We start from the raw sequence: 17615 nt of genomic DNA on the forward strand, positions 1-17615 counted from the left end.
AAGAAACTTGATCCAGATCCAAGTTGAAGTGGTGGCCAGGCCACCGATTCAAACGCCCATAATATATGGCAAATCTGCAAGTAAACAACAAGTGATGCGAGATGCATCGAGCGGCCCCAGGGAGCAGCGGCACATGCCGCCAACCGCCGGGCAGGTGAGGTTGCCATCTTAAACTATTCGCGCGTCCATGACGACGGAGCGAAAGATTCTGGTCAGTGGCGGGCAGGTTCCGGGAGAAAACAATGGCCGGGTGACAGGGAGATGACAGAAGAAAAATAAGCAGAGCAGATGGCAAGTTGGGCGCCACAGCCCACAGGCATGTGAACTTAATTAACAAGGGATTGTATGTATGTAAAAGATCAAATCATTAGTAGGGCCTGGCCTCATGATGCCAATGGCCTGGCCACTCATTGCAACGAAAGAACAGCAATGCATGCTGTTGTTGTAGGGGTACTCACAAGAAGCATGTTAGTGGCTGTGACAGTAGGCAAGCAACATAATAGTTGTGGTAGTAGGATGAAAGAACAAAATTTGCTGATAAAGTTTCAAGTCCTTGGGTAGTTCTCAGCATAATAAAGGCGAGACAAGGAATGTAACAAGAGATAATAATAATGGTGGCCTAAGGGTCTACAAAACAACAACGTCTGGAGGAGGCTACAAAATAGTACAAACAAAAGGGGAGGCTTTCTTTTACCATAGTCAGATATTGACATCTTCTACAGCACTAGCAGTAGATGACAGGAGACGGCAATTCACACTGGCATAGGAATTCCTTTGTCTGGGCAGATGAACCAAACACAAGCTCCCCAAGGAAACCCATGGTTTGAAGTCTTGAAAGGAAAGAACCATCTAAAACATGCTAACTGGACTCTGAATGCCACCAGCCCCTACTCATCAATGCTCGGATCAGGATCAGCCGAGGTGCGAGCCCGAATTCTGATTCTCTTGTCCCCAACTGTTCCCCCACATAGCAGATGCTGATCAAGGGGATACATATAGTAAGGTGCCAAACTGCTTCAACAGCAAATGCCGCCTCATCATCAGCGCAATCAGTGAATTTGTTTCCAGAGATACGCATAACCGGTGGATGCTCCTTCAGTACAACGAGTGACACATAATTTGTTTCCTGTGAAATCATGAAAACCCTCCACAGGAAACTTCCGTCCGCTGGCCCCAGTTAACTTGATCAAGAACACCGCAAATCGACCAGCTCTCGCTCAGGAATAACAGAACAAGGATGACCAGGTCCAGTAGGACAAGAAAAATTCTGCTTTGGATCACCACCAAACTCCCACAAAATAAGCAATGACTACAAAATTTTCACCAATGGCGGCGCATCACCCCTTGGCCCTGCTAGTGATCGGTACAGGTACAACTTATCAACGGTCTCTGTTTCCACCTTGTCCTCATTTTGCTCCTCCATTACTTCAACGACCAAGTTAGGCATCCGCTGAGCTACCTCCCTACAGCCCCTCATGGTTAGCCTGCATGAATTCATCCACAGGAACCTCATATTGTAGAAATAATCCAGACCACAAAGCAATCCCCTGTCACTGAAAGGGCTATCTCTGACCTCTAGCTTCTGTAACCGAGTGCATCCCTCGAACAAAAACTGAAGCGACAGGTCACTGTTCCCCGAGAAGGCAAGAGACAAAGTCTTTATTAGTTTGCCATATTGCCCAATGTATGCAAATGCCTTATCAGTGAGCAGGCCAGAGACAGAGAGCCTAGTAAGTTTCTTGCAGTTCTTCACTATCGCACCAAAGCCGTCATCCATGGGCTCCCCAGTAATGCGATCAGGGCGGTGGCGACCCATGATGCAAAGACGGAACACCACAAGGTCAGGGCAGTTATTGGACATAGCTACGACCGCAGCATTTGTCATCCGCTGGCAAAAGTAAAGTATGGATTCAAGCTTTCGGCAACCTTCGGATATAGCCTGAAGCCCAACATCTGACACAGACCCATCAGAGTCCTCGGTGGCATCCAGCGGAAATACTCGCAGCTCACGAAGATCAGAGCATGTCTCGGCCACAGCCCTGAGGCCTTCATCACCCACAGTATCAAGAACCTAAACAAGATGCAGTTTAGTACAGATGAAAATAAAGTAACATGGATTAGATTACCATGGCAAACAAATAAGAGTATGGACCTACCCAGAATGTCTGAAGTTTGTGGCATTGGCGAATGACTGGTGTCAGATCCTCAGCAGTCAGGCTTGCAAAGCTAACGTTAAGGGAGGTGAGATTACCACACACTGGGTAGATTGCTGGAAGGTATTCAGGGTTGACCTCCTGGAATCCAGAGAGGCAGACTATAGACGTCGAGGCTGCAAAAGAGGGCGCGAGTTCAGACACCGACATGCCCTCACCTTGTGGAGCCTCAGGACGAAAGGCCCCAGTGCCAAGGTGTGTGAGCTGCGGAGCCCGCGCCATGAGACGGCGGAGCTGCTCCACTGAAACGTGGTGGTTCACACGCAGCCGGCGAAGAGAGGGCGAGCGTGCCACAAGGGCCTCCAGGGCCTCAAAGTTGAATGGGGCACCAACGCAGTCAAACATGAGGGACTCTAGGGATGTGTTTGACACTGGGAACTTGGAGATCCAGTCCACTGCTTCGTCCTCCTGATCCACATAGTCCTCGATCAGATCCAGAACCCTCAGGTGCCTACACAAGTATTAAGTACATTAGTCGATGAGATGCCACACTCGTACTCCACTCCTTTATAAACTGAAGCAAAGCAAGAGGAACAAGCACATCTGGAGCCTGGAGACGTAAGTCTGGGAGTTGCCAAAGTAGATAAGCATTAAGCTACCCCCTCTTTCCAAATATGTAAGGCACCCATCAAACTTTGAGCCTAACTTTGACCATGAATTTGAGTAAGAAAGTATAAGTGGTATGCCCCGAATATTATACCACAAGAACTTTCAGATACGAATCAAATGGTATACTCTCTGTAACATATAACTCATATTATGTTGGTCAAATAAGTGGACAAAAGTTAGGCTAAAAATTTGAGGGGCTTTACATATTTGGAAGGAGGGAGTACAATTGGATTGCCACAAATGCAACGGAATACCAAATTGCCTATTACAGAGAGTGGGAGTTAGTTAACCCGGACCCATTAAAAGTTTCGTTAGTACTAAATATATGAACTGCAATATTCCCTACCCAGGATTTAATTTTCATTCGTCAACGGGCACTAACGAAATAAAGCGATTATGTTTTAACGCCTTGAGTCAGTGGAATAAACCACAAATGTAAGCATCATTAGTACGAACACGTATCAAAGTACTTCGCACGTCAAGATATATTTTGAGTTCATTCATGGGGCCGTCAACGGAGAAATATGCGAGTAAATCTAGCAGCAAAACATAGCAAGTGCGACAACAAGCTAAAGAATGGCACACGTGCATAGGTTGAGAACTAGAGGACCTCGCGAGAGAGAGAGAGAGAGAGAGAGAGAGAGAGAGAAGGCTGCAAAGATTCAACCTTCGGCAGCTTTCAATTCCAACCGCAGTGTCAACCCGAAGTCAACGGGAATGCGTCGACAGCAAGCTATATACTACGAGAGAAAAAGAAAGTTTGGCTGGGACATAGTACCGGCAACCCTCGGCGATGACGGCGAGGCCGAGGGTGCTGAAGCCGTCGCAGCAGACGAGGGAGAGCTCCTGGAACCCCGGGAAGGAGCGCGCGACGAGGCCGAGGTCGTCGTCGGTGACGGTCATGCGCTTGAGGCAGATGCGCTCGAGGCACGGGTAGGCGGGGCCGAGCGCCTCCAGCCAGGGCTTGACGTTGGCGCCCCAGCCGTCGGGGAGGAGGCTGAAGTCGGCGAAGCGCGGCTTGCCCTTGAGCACGACGGCGGCGACGGCGCGGAAGCGGGCGACGGCGCGGCGCGGGTCGACGGCGTAGCAGTTGCCGATGAAGAGCTCGCGGCGCGTCTGCGCCTCGGCGCGGTACCAGGAGCGGCAGACGAGCGAGGCGGCGTTGCGGTCGCGGGCCGCGGTGAGGAACTCGAGCACGCTCTCCAGCACGTTGTCCAGGACCTGGTCGGGCGGCGCCGAGGAGGAGGAGGAGGAGGCGCGCGGGCCGCCGCCGTTGTCGCCGCCCCTCAGATCCGGCGTCCGCCTGCCGCCGCCGCTGCCGCCGGAGGAGGAGGAGCCGGGGGAGTCCTCGGACATGTGCGTCGGCGGCGAGTCCGCCTCCTCCGCCGCCCCGCTCATGCCGGAGGCGGGGGAGGAGGAGGAGCGGAGGATGGGATCGGAGGTGGTGGTGGTGGCGGTGGTTGGGGGATCGGAGGAGGGTGGAGGTGGGGGTTGGGGTTGGGGCTGGGGGGAAGCGCTCATGTGAGACTGGAAAAGGATTAAATAATGATTAGATCGGAGAAGGGAGGTGGACGGGGGACGGAGGGAGGAACCATTTTTCTTTTTTTTTTCTCTTCCAGCAGAGTAAAAGTATTTCGGCAGAGGGTAACGCTACGGTTACCAAGTGGAGGCGTACCTTTGTGTACCTTCTATGTACCTTTGTGGCTTTTTTACAGTACTGTACAGAAGAGTTTACTGTATTTTTTTTGCGGGGTCAGAAGAGTTTACTATAGGACTGGTTTATCCCGAAAATTAACGTTGGACAGGGAGAGTGGCATATATTCTCACTGCCAAAATCTCACACTAAAACAAAAACCTATAAAACTCTAACATAAGATCCCAAAGCACATTCAGCGAGTGAAGTAGAATTCTCACCCGCAAAAGAAATAAAGAGTAGTAGAATTGGTTACAGTCCAGGAGCGGATGCAGATTGTAGTCTGCATCGACGATATCTGGAAGACGGAACGTGCGCTGGGTTCGTGTTGCGTGGATGACAGGTATGGTTTCCCTCTTCGGCGTCTTAGTCGTGGTCGGGTGCCAGATCTGGAGTTCGCTGACGTGCCCGGGGTGTTGCCCCGGTCTGATTCGTTCAACGGCAAGGGCTTCACTTTTTGTGAGCCGCCTTGGAGGTCCGCAAAGCTGCATATCAGCGATGGAGCCGCGTCGAGGTCGGGTGAGGAGGTGATCCGTCATTCTTTTCTTCGGCGCCTGCTGTTGTGGTGCTGGAGACGGGTGACGGGCGTTGATGTCAAACTCAGAGATGTTCTGCTATTTTTCAGTTTTGTCATGTCGGTCCTTACGTGACTTGTATTTTGATCTTTATGATATGAACGAGACACGTCTTACCATGCAAAAAAAAATTGGTTACAGTCTTCCACATTTTTTTCCTTTGAGAAATATATTCCACAGCTGATCTACGAAGGGTTGGGAGCCCGCTTTCCTATCCTTTTCGAGAAGAGTTTACTGTACGACAGATTTTATCTAAAAATAATAGTTTTGCGAAAAAGATCCAGATCCTTTATAAAGGTACAATGGAAATACAAAGCACCTCAAACATAATAAAGAACTAGCCATCGTCGTCGCTTTCTTATTAGAGCCGTCCTGACCTTGTCGATGACTGCAAGGGACCAGCGGCCTGAAACTGCAGTCATCGCCATCGAAGCCTCGAATTGATGTGTAGCATCTGACACCATATCTCAAGGAGGACCGGATCCCGAAAGACGAATTCAAAGAAGAATAGGCGTCGCCATCCACCAAACGTAGCACCTGCGAGGATTGAAAACCCTAACCTAAACTACTAATCAAAGTGGAGGCACCTGAATTCCCCTACCCGCCACCGGTCGTCGAAGCGAGGGGAGGCGGATCCATGAGCTCGTCAACGAAGGCTGAAGGGGAGAGCTTGCCCTAACTGAAGGATAGGTGAGGAAACGATTTCGCTTTTATTTATCTCGAAACTTAATGTAGGAGAGGGAGGGTGGCATATGTTCTCACTGCCAAAATCTCAGCCAAAAAAAAAAGCTACTATAAACGTAATATTGGATCCAAAGCACATTCACCAAGCGCTGAAGAATTGGCTACCCCGCAAAAAAGAAGAAGAATTGGCTACGGTCAATTAGATTCCACATTTTTCTTTTCATTTGAGAAATATTCCACAGCTGGTCCACGGAGGGGAGGGAGCCCGCTTTCCTATCCTTTTCCCGGCCTGCGTGTCTGGGCTGGAAGATCCACTGGACGGCGAGGGGGGAAAGCGGGGCACCTGCCGCGCCTTTTCTCGGCCGCACCCTTTTGGCTCCGCCCGCCCTCCCTCCGCGCACGGGACGAGCCAGCGTGGGACCACCTCGCATCCCCACGGCCGCGAGCGAGCGACCCCGCGGGACAGTGGCGCCGCGCTGGCTGTACGGTACGGTTGCCGGGATGGATGCTGGACCTGGACGGCCGGGAGCGTCGCGTACGTCGCCCTGTACGTGCGTGGGTGCATGCGTGGTACTGCTGGCGCCTGAGGGCATGTACAGTGGAGGCAACACCATGTAGGCGTTGCGGCCGGCCACTGGCTGCGCGGGAGAAGCTGTGGGAGATGAATGGCACTCTTGCTCGGTGTTGCATCCTCCTGATGGTGGTTCGGACAGCCCGACACTGCTGTGGGTGGGAGGGAGACATGGTAGTGGCTGGAGGGAGAGGAATGGCGTTGCGGCGGTTGTTGCATCCTTCGTCGGGAGAGGAATGGCCCGCAGGCGTTGCATCCTCGAGGAGACGAATGGCGTGCTGCTTGGTTGCATCCTTCCGATGGGAGAAGAATGGGACCGCTGCGAGGGTTGCATCCTTCGTCCAGTGGGGGACGCAGACGCAAGGTTGGAAGCTCGCCGGGCTTGCCGGGGAGGTGCGGTTCGCCGTGGAGGCGGAGGTGGTGGTCTCGTGCGTAGGCTGATCGGATCCTGGGCTCGGGCTATGCAGGTGGAACTGCCGACGAAAGTCGTACTCCAGCTATGGCCGGAGTCGTCGATGGCGGCGCCTTCTGGCGTCGATCCCTTGTTGGAGGCATCGATGTAGCAGTTCCCACCTTGTCTCTCCCGACGTGCTCCGGGGAAACCCTTGATCTAGTTTAGATCGGACGATGGCGGCGCTATTCGGCGTCGCTTTCTCTCTTGGGGGCATCGTTTTGGAGGTGGATCCGGTCAGAGGGGCTCGTGGTCACCGGGGTCGGAGCTACACTGCCTTGTACTGGGTGGATGGCGCTCCGTGGAGTGTAGTGTTGTTCTGCAACCACTAGGGTTATTGTTTTTCTTTTTCTTTGATTTTCGGATCTTCACCATGTTATGTTTCCGTTGCTTCCTGCTAAATCTGAATGAAGCCAGCAATTTGTCACGCCCAATATGCGATACTATCCTAAAGAGACTCGAAGGTCCCACCAAGGATAGAACCGCATATTGACACGCTTTTGCAAGGTGGATATCATTACATCAACATTACATAATATATGGGGATACATACAAAAGGCACAAACGCCCCAAGAATACATCAATACGTCATACATAAGATCAACATCCGACTACAGATGAACACAAACAGAAACTCAAACGACATCCACCCTGCTAGCCCAGGCTGCCGACCAGGAACCTAACCCAAGATCGACGAAGAAGAAGAAGGAGAACTCCAACACAAGTAAACATCGCTCCCGCGTCATGAGCATCGCATAACCTGTACCTGCAACTGTTGTTGTAGTAAACTGTGAGCCACGAGGACTCAGCAATTCCATTACCATGGGTATCAAGACTAGCAAAGCTTAATGGGTAAGGAAGGGGTAAAGTGGTGAGGTTGCAGCAGCGGCTAAGCACAGTATGGTGGCTAGCTTACGAAACAAGAGAGAGAAGAGGAGCTAAGCAAACGGTCGCCAACTAGTAATGATCAAGAAGTGATCCTGAACTCCTACTTACGTCAAACATAACCCAAAACCGTGTTCACTTCCCGGACTCCGCCGAAAAGAGACATCACGGTTACACACGCGGTTGATGCGTTTTATTTAAGTCAAGTGTCAAGTTCTCTACAACCGGACATTAACAAATTCCCATCTGCCACATAACCGCGGGCACGGCTTTCGAAAGATAATACCCTGCAGGGGTGTCCCAATTTAGCCCATCACAAGCTCTCACGGTCAACGAAGGATATTCCTTCTCCTGGGAAGACCCGATCAGTCTCGGAATCCCGGTTACAAGACATTTCTACAATGGTAAAACAAGACCAGCAAGACCACCCGAATGTGCCAACAAATCCCGATAGGAGCTGCACATATCTCGTTCTCAGGGCACACCGGATGAGCCAGACGTCGGGTTGGCATAGACCCTGGTTGCCCAGGGGGCGTCGGACATCGCTCGGTTTGGACCAGCACTCAGAGGAGCACTGGCCCAGGGGGCTAAAATAAAGATGACCCTCGGGCTGCGGAAACCCAAGGAAAAAATGCTTAGGTTGTTAGGCAAATGTAAAACCAATGTTGGGCCTTGCTGGAAGAGTTTTATTCAAAGCGAACTGTCAAGGGGTTCCCATAACACCCAACCGCGTTAGGGACGCAAAATCCGGGAACATAATACCGATATGACGAAAACTAGGGCGGCAAGAGTGGAACAAAACACCAGGCATAAGGCCGAGCCTTCCACCCTTTACAAAGTATATAGATGCATTAATAATATAAGAGGTATTTGTTGGAAATATGCCCTAGAGGCAATAATAAATGGTTATTATTATATTTCTTTGTTCATGGTAATTGTCTATTATTCATGCTATAATTGTATTGTCCGGAAATCGTAATACATGTGTGAGTACATAGACCACAACCTGTCCCTAGTAAGCCTCTAGTTGACTAGCTCGTTGATCAACAGATAGTCATGGTTTCCTGACTATGGACATTGGATGTCATTGATAACGGGATCACATCATTAGGAGAATGATGTGATGGACAAGACCCAACTTAAGCATAGCATAAAAGATCGTGTAGTTTCGTTTGCTAGAGCTTTTCCAATGTCAAGTATCTTTTCCTTAGACCATGAGATCGTGCAACTCCCGGATACCGTAGGAGTGCTTTGGGTGTGCCAAACGTCACAACGTAACTGGGTGACTATAAAGGTGCATTACGGGTATCTCCGAAAGTGTCTGTTGGGTTGGCACGGATCAAGACTGGGATTTGTCACTCCGTGTGACGGAGAGGTATCTCTGGGCCCACTCGGTAATGCATCATCATAATGAGCTCAATGTGACTAAGGCGTTAGTCACGGGATCATGCATTGCGGTACGAGTAAAGAGACTTGCCGGTAACGAGATTGAACAAGGTATTGGGATACCGACGATCGAATCTCGGGCAAGTAACATACCGATTGACAAAGGGAATTGCATACGGATTGATTGAATCCTCGACACCGTGGTTCATCCGATGATATCATCGTGGAACATGTGGGAGCCAACATGGGTATCCAGATCCCGCTGTTGGTTATTGACCGGAGAGGCGTCTCGGTCATGTCTGCATGTCTCCCGAACCCGTAGGGTCTACACACTTAAGGTCCGGTGACGCTAGGGTTGTAGAGATATATGTATGCGGAAACCCGAAAGTTGTTCGGAGTCCCGGATGAGATCCCGGACGTCACGAGAGGTTCCGGAATGGTCCGGAGGTAAAGATTTATATATGGGAAGTCTTATTTTGGTCGCCGGAAAAGTTTCGCGCTTTATCGGTATTGTACCGGGAGTGCCGAAAGGGGTCCGGGGGTCCACCAAGGGGGTCCACCAGCCCCGGGGGGCCACATGGGCTGTAAGGGGTGCGCCTTGGCCTATATGGGCCAAGGGCACCAGCCCCAAGAGGCCCATGCGCAAGAGATAAGAAAAAAGGGAGAGTCCTAAAGGGGGAAGGCACCTCCGAGGTGCCTTGGGGGGGAAGGACTCCCCCCTGGCCGCACCCTTCCTTGGAGGAAGGGGCAAGGCTGCGCCCCCCCCTCTCCCTTGGCCCTATATATAGTGGGGGGAAGGGAGGGCAGCATGATCTAAGCCTTGGGCGCCTCCCTCCTCCCCTGCAACACCTCTCTCTCTCGCAGAAGCTTGGCGAAGCCCTGCCGGAGACCCGCTACATCCACCACCACGCCGTCGTGCTGTTGGATCTCCATCAACCTCTCCTCCCCCCTTGCTGGATCAAGAAGGAGGAGACGTCGCTGCACCGTACGTGTGTTGAACGCGGAGGTGCCGTCCGTTCGGCACTCGGTCATCGGTGATTTGGATCACGGCGAGTACGACTCCGTCATCCACGTTCATTGGAACGCTTCCGCTCGCGATCTACAAGGGTATGTAGATGCACTCCTTTCCCCTCGTTGCTAGTAGACTCCATAGATGCATCTTGGTGAGCGTAGGAAACTTTTAAATTATGCTACGATTCCCAACAGTGGCATCATGAGCCAGGTCTATGCGTAGTTACTATGCACGAGTAGAACACAAAGAAGTTGTGGGCGTTGAGTTTGCCAATTCTTCTTGCCGCTACTAGTCTTTTCTTGTTTCGGCGGCATTGTAGGATGAAGCGGCCCGGACCGACCTTACACGTACTCTTACGTGAGACAGGTTCCACCGACTGACATGCACAAGTTGCATAAGGTGGCTAGCGGGTGTCTGTCTCTCCTACTTTAGTCGGAACGGATTCGATGAAAAGGGTCCTTATGAAGGGTAAATAGAAATTGGCAAATCACGTTGTGGTCATACGTAGGTAAGAAACGTTCTTGCTAGAAACCTACAAACCACGTAAAAACTTGCAACAACAATTAGAGGACGTCTAACTTGTTTTTGCAGCAAGTGCTATGTGATATGATATGGCCAGAAGATGTGATGAATGATATATGTGATGTATGAGATTGATCATATTCTTGTAATAGGAATCACGACTTGCATGTCGATGAGTATGACAACCGGCAGGAGCCATAGGAGTTGTCTTTATTATTTTGTATGACCTGCGTGTCATCGAATAACGCCATGTAAATTACTTTACTTTGTTGCTAAACGCGTTAGCCATAGAAGTAGAAGTAATCGTTGGCGTGACGACTTCATGAAGACACAATGATGGAGATCATGATGATGGAGATCATGGTGTCATGCCGGTGACAAAGATGATCATGGTGCCCCGAAGATGGAGATCAAAGGAGCATAATGATATTGGCCATATCATGTCACTATTTGATTGCATGTGATGTTTATCATGTTTTTGCATCTTATTTGCTTAGAATGACGGTAGCAAGTAGGATGATCCCTTATAATAATTTCAAGAAAGTGTTCACCCTAACTGTGCACTGTTGCGAAGGTTCGTCGTTTCGAAGCACCACGTGATGATCGGGTGTGATAGATTCTTACGTTCGAATACAACGGGTGTTGACGAGCCTAGCATGTACAGACATGGCCTCGGAACACACGCAAGACACTTAGGTTGACTTGACAAGCCTAGCATGTACAGACATGGCCTCGGAACACGGAGGACCGAAAGGTCGAGCATGAGTCGTATAGAAGATACGATCAACATGGAGATGTTCACCGATCTTGACTAGTCCGTCTCACGTGATGATCGGACACGGCCTAGTTGAACTCGGATCATGTTTCACTTAGATGACTAGAGGGATGTCTATCTGAGTGGGAGTTCATAATCAGATGAACTTCATTATCATGAACATAGTCAAAAAGGTATTTGCAAATTATGTCATAGCTTGCGCTTTAGTTCTACTGATTAAGATATGTTCCTAGAGAAAATTTAGTTGAAAGTTGGTAGTAGCAATTATGCGGACTGGGTCCGTAAACTGAGGATTGTCCTCATTACTACACAGAAGGCTTATGTCCTTAATGCACCGCTCGGTGTGCTGAACCTCAGCGTCGTTTGTAGATGTTACGAAACATCTGACATACACGTTTTGATGACTACGTGATAGTTCGGTGCGGTTTAGAATTGTGGCACCAAAGACGTTTTTGAAACGTCGCAGAACATGTGAGATGTTCCGAAGACTGAAATTGGGATTTCAGACTAGTGCCCACGTCAAGAGGTATGAGACCTCTGACAAGTTTCTTAAGCCTGCAAACTAAGGGAGAAAAGCTCAATCGTTGAGCGTGTGCTCAGATTGTCTGAGTGCCACAATCGCTTGAATTGAGTGGGAGTTAATCTCCCAGATGAGATAGTGATAGTTCTCCATAGTCACTGCCACCAAGCTAGTAGAGCTTCGTGATGAACTATAACATATCAAGGATAATTATGATGATCCTTGAGCTATTCGCGATGTTTGACACCGCGAGAGTAGAAATCAAGAAGGAGCATCAATTGTTGATGGTTAGTAAAACCACTAGTTTAAGAAGGGCAAGGGCAAAAGGGATACTTCATGAAACGGCAAGTCGTTTGCTGCTCTAGTGAAGAATCCCAAGGTTGAACCCAAACCCGAGACTAAGTGCTTCTGTAATGAGAGGAACGGTCACTGAAGCGGTACTACCCTAGATACTTGGTAGATGAGAAGGCAGGCAAGGTCGACAAAGTATATTGGATATACGTTATATGAATGTGTACTTTACTAGTACTCCTAGCAGCACCAGGGTATTAGATACTGGTTCGGTTGCTAAGTGTTAGTAACTCGAAATAAAAGCTGCGGAATAAATGGAGACTAGCTAAAGGTGAGATGACGATATGTGTTGGAAGTTTTTCCAAGGTTGATGTGATCAAGCATCGCATGCTCCCTCTACCATCGAGATTTGGTGGTTGCGCTGAACATGATTGGATTATGTTTACCGCAAAACGGTTATTCATTTAAGGAGAATAATGGTTACTCTGTTTATTTGAATAATACCTTCAATGGTCTTGCACCTAAAATGAATCTCGATCGTAGTGATACACATGTTCATGCCAAAAGATATAAGATAGTAATGATAGTACCACATACTTGTGGCACTGCCACTTGAGTCATATTGGTGTAGAACGCATGAAGAAGCTCCATGTAGGTGGATCTTTGGACTCACTCATTTTTGAAAAGATTGAGACATGCGAACCATGTCTATTGGTATATATGCATGAAGAAACTCCATACAGATGGATCGTTTGGACTCACTTGATTATGAATCACTTGAGACATGCAAATCATACCACATGGGCAAGATGACTGAAAGGCCTCATTTTCAGTGAGATGGAACAAGAGAGCAATTTATTGGAAGTAATACATTTTGATGTATGCAGTCCAATGAATGCTGAGGCGTGCAGTGGATATCGTTATGTTCTTACTTCACAGATGATTTGAGTAGATGCTGAGTGTATTTACTTGATGAAACACTAGTCTGAATTATTGAAAGGTTCAAGTAATTTCAGAGTGAAGTTGAAGATCGTCGTGACAAGAGGATAAAATGTCTGTGATATGATCATAGAGATGAGTATCTGAGATACGAGTTTGGCACACAATTGAGACATTGTGGAAAGTGTTTCACAATTAATACCGCCTGGAACACCATAGTGTGATGGTGTGTCTGAACATCATAACTGCTCCCTATTGGATATGGTGCATACCATGATGTTTCTTATCAAATTACCACTATCATTTATGGGTTAAGCATTAGAGACAACCGCATTCACTTTAAAAGGGGCACCACGCAATTCCGTTGAGACGACACCGTTTATAGAAACCTAAGTTGTCGTTTCTTAAAAGTTTGGGGCTGCGATGCTTATGTGAAAAAGTTTCAGGCTGATAAGCTCGAACCCAAAGCGGATAAATGCATCTTCATAGAATACCCAAAAACAGTTGGGTATACCTCCTATTTCAGATCTGGAAGCAAAAGTAATTGCTTCTAGAAACGAGTCCTTTCTCGAGGAAAAGTTTCTCTCGAAAGAATTGAGTGGGAGGATGGTGGAGACTTGATAAGGTTATTGAACCGTCGCTTCAACTAGTGTGTAGCAGGGCACAGGAAGTTGTTCCTGTGGCACCTACACCAATTGAAGTGGAAGCTTATGATAGTGATCATGAAACTTCGGATCAAGTCACTACCAAACCTCGTAGGACGACGAGGATGCGCACTACTTCAGAGTAATGTGTGATCCTGTCTTGGAAGTCATGTTGCTAGACAACAATGAACCTACGAGCTATGGAGAAGCGATGGTGGGCCCATATTCCGACGAATGGCTCGAGGCCATGAAATCCGAGATAGAATCCATGTATCAGAACAAAGCATGGACTTTGGTGAACTTGCCCGATGATCGGCAAGCCATTGAGATAAATGGATCTTTAAGAAGAAGACGGACATGGACGGTAATGTTACCGTCTATGAAGCTCGACTTGTGGCAAAGAGTATTTTCACAAGTTCAAGGAGTTGACTACGATGAGTTTTTCTCATCCGTAGCGATGCTTAGGTCCGTCGGAATCATGTTAGCATTAGCTACATTTATGAAATCTGGCAGATGGATGTCAAAACAAGTTTCCTTACCAGTTTTCGTAAGGAAAGGTTGTATGTGATACAATCAGAAAGGTTTTGTCGATCCTAAGGATGCTAAAAGGTATGCTAGCTCCAGCGATCCTTCCATGGATCAGAGCAAGCATCTCGGAGTCAGAATATACGCTTTGATGGGGTGATCAAAGTTTTTGGGTTTATACAAAGTTTGTTAGAAACTTGTATTTACAATAAAGTGAGTGGGAGCGCTACAACATTTCTGATAAGTATATGTGAATGACATATTGATGATCCGAAATGATGTAAAATTTCTGGAAAGCATAAAGGGTTGTTTGAAAGGAGTTTTTCAAAGGAAGACCTGGATAAAGCTACTTACATATTGGGCATCAAGATCCATAGAGATAGATCAAGACGCCTGATGATACTTTCAAAAGACAGCACACCTTGACATGATTTTGAAAGAGTTCAAAATAGATCAGCAAAGAAGGAGTTCTTGGCTGTGTTACAAGGTGTGAGTAATGAGTGAGACTCAAGACCTGACCACAGCAGAAGATAGAGAAAGGACGAAGGTCGTCCCCTATGCTTTAGACATAGGCTCTATAGTATGCTATGCTGTGTACCGCACATGTAGTGTGCCTTGCCATGAGTTGGTCAAGAGGGTACAATGGTGATCCGGGAAAGGATCTCATGACAGCGGTCGAACTTATCCTTAGCACCTAGTGGATTAAGGAATTTTCTCGATTATGGAGGTGGAAAGGAGTTCGTCGTAAAGGGTTACGTCGATGCGAACTTTGACACTAATCTGGATGACTCTGAGTAGTAAACCGGATTCGTATAGTAGAGAAATTATTTGAAATGGCTCCAAATAGCGCGTGGTAGCATCCACAAGATGACATAGATATTCGTAAAGCACACGGTTCTGAAAGGTTCAGACCCGTTGACTAATAACCTCTCTCACAAGCATAACATGACCAAACCAGAACACATTGAGTGATAATCACATAGTGATGTGAACTAGATCGTTGACTCTAGTAAACTCTTTAGATGTTGGTCACATGGTGATGTGACCAGTGAGTGTTAATCACATGGTGATGTGAACTAGATTATTGACTCTAGTGCAAGTGGGAGACTGTTGGAAATATGCCCTAGAGGCAATAATAAATGGTTATTATTATATTTCTTTGTTCATGGTAATTGTCTATTATTCATGCTATAATTGTATTGTCCGGAAATCGTAATACATGTGTGAGTACATAGACCACAACCTGTCCCTAGTAAGCCTCTAGTTGACTAGCTCGTTGATCAACAGATAGTCATGGTTTCCTGACTATGGACATTGGATGTCATTGATAACGGGATCACATCATTAGGAGAATGATGTGATGGACAAGACCCAACTTAAGCATAGCATAAAAGATCGTGTAGTTTCGTTTGCTAGAGCTTTTCCAATGTCAAGTATCTTTTCCTTAGACCATGAGATCGTGCAACTCCCGGATACCGTAGGAGTGCTTTGGGTGTGCCAAACGTCACAACGTAACTGGGTGACTATAAAGGTGCATTACGGGTATCTCCGAAAGTGTCTGTTGGGTTGGCACGGATCGAGACTGGGATTTGTCACTCCGTGTGACGGAGAGGTATCTCTGGGCCCACTCGGTAATGCATCATCATAATGAGCTCAATGTGACTAAGGCGTTAGTCACGGGATCATGCATTGCGGTACGAGTAAAGAGAATTGCCGGTAACGAGATTGAACAAGGTATTGGGATACCGACGATCGAATCTCGGGCAAGTAACATACCGATTGACAAAGGGAATTGCATACGGATTGATTGAATCCTCGACACCGTGGTTCATCCGATGATATCATCATGGAACATGTGGGAGACAACATGGGTATCCAGATCCCGCTGTTGGTTATTGACCGGAGAGGCGTCTCGGTCATGTCTGCATGTCTCCCGAACCCGTAGGGTCTACACACTTAAGGTCCGGTGACGCTAGGGTTGTAGAGATATATGTATGCGGAAACCCGAAAGTTGTTCGGAGTCCCGGATGAGATCCCGGACGTCACGAGAGGTTCCGGAATGGTCCGGAGGTAAAGATTTATATATGGGAAGTCTTATTTTGGTCGCCGGAAAAGTTTCGCGCTTTATCGGTATTGTACCGGGAGTGCCGAAAGGGGTCCGGGGGTCCACCAAGGGGGTCCACCAGCCCCGGGGGGGCCACATGGGCTGTAAGGGGTGCGCCTTGGCCTATATGGGCCAAGGGCACCAGCCCCAAGAGGCCCATGCGCAAGAGATAAGAAAAAAGGGAGAGTCCTAAAGGGGGAAGGCACCTCCGAGGTGCCTTGGGGGGGAAGGACTCCCCCCTGGCCGCACCCTTCCTTGGAGGAAGGGGCAAGGCTGCGCCCCCCCTCTCCCTTGGCCCTATATATAGTGGGGGGAAGGGAGGGCAGCATGATCTAAGCCTTGGGCGCCTCCCTCCTCCCCTGCAACACCTCTCTCTCTCGCAGAAGCTTGGCGAAGCCCTGCCGGAGACCCGCTACATCCACCACCACGCCGTCGTGCTGTTGGATCTCCATCAACCTCTCCTCCCCCTTGCTGGATCAAGAAGGAGGAGACGTCGCTGCACCGTACGTGTGTTGAACGCGGAGGTGCCGTCCGTTCGGCACTCGGTCATCGGTGATTTGGATCACGGCGAGTACGACTCCGTCATCCACGTTCATTGGAACGCTTCCGCTCGCGATCTACAAGGGTATGTAGATGCACTCCTTTCCCCTCGTTGCTAGTAGACTCCATAGATGCATCTTGGTGAGCGTAGGAAACTTTTAAATTATGCTATGATTCCCAACAGTATTGTGATATCCCAACATAAACATAATCCAACATGGAGCAATCTTCATCTTCACCTGCAACTAGCAACGCTATACGAGGGGTTGAGCAAATGCAGTAACATAGTCAAACAACGGTTTGCTAGGAAGGGTGACAAAGGTTAGAGGTTCATGGCAATTTGGGAGGCTTGATAAGCAAGTGGTAGGTAACGCGGCATAGCGATAGCATCGAGGCAACTAGCATAGCAATGATAGTAGTGAGATCCAAGGTGACAGTCATCTTGTCTGGAATCCCGCTAGGAAGGAGAACGAATCCATGAAGAAGATGAAGCCACGAAGACGAACGAATCCTCACGATCGCAACGAAACAGGAACTAACGAGAAGGAGCACAACCGGAAAGAAGCAAACAACACGGTAAACACTCAACACATAAACAAGACATGATGCTCAAGCAAGTATGATGCATGACAAGGCTACATGAAGCTACTCATGGCAAGAGATGATGCATACAAGA

At 48.4% G+C, this 17615-nt stretch overlaps 1 protein-coding gene across 1 annotated transcript; it reads right to left on the reverse strand.

Annotated features, from left to right (window-relative positions):
- Positions 1–512: 512 nt before the first annotated feature.
- On the reverse strand, positions 513–4373 carry LOC109763097 (transport inhibitor response 1-like protein). Its single transcript, XM_020321958.3, has 3 exons — positions 3601–4373; positions 2157–2664; positions 513–2071 (listed from the first exon to the last, which is right to left on the reverse strand). Exons 1-3 carry the CDS (start codon positions 4341–4343, stop codon positions 1310–1312), a joined length of 2013 nt encoding a protein of 670 aa, XP_020177547.2. The 5' UTR covers positions 4344–4373; the 3' UTR covers positions 513–1309.
- Between the last annotated feature and the right edge of the window lie 13242 nt (positions 4374–17615).

This window comes from Aegilops tauschii, chromosome 7 (genome assembly GCF_002575655.3).
Source record: "Aegilops tauschii subsp. strangulata cultivar AL8/78 chromosome 7, Aet v6.0, whole genome shotgun sequence".
Lineage (NCBI taxonomy): Eukaryota > Viridiplantae > Streptophyta > Magnoliopsida > Poales > Poaceae > Aegilops > Aegilops tauschii.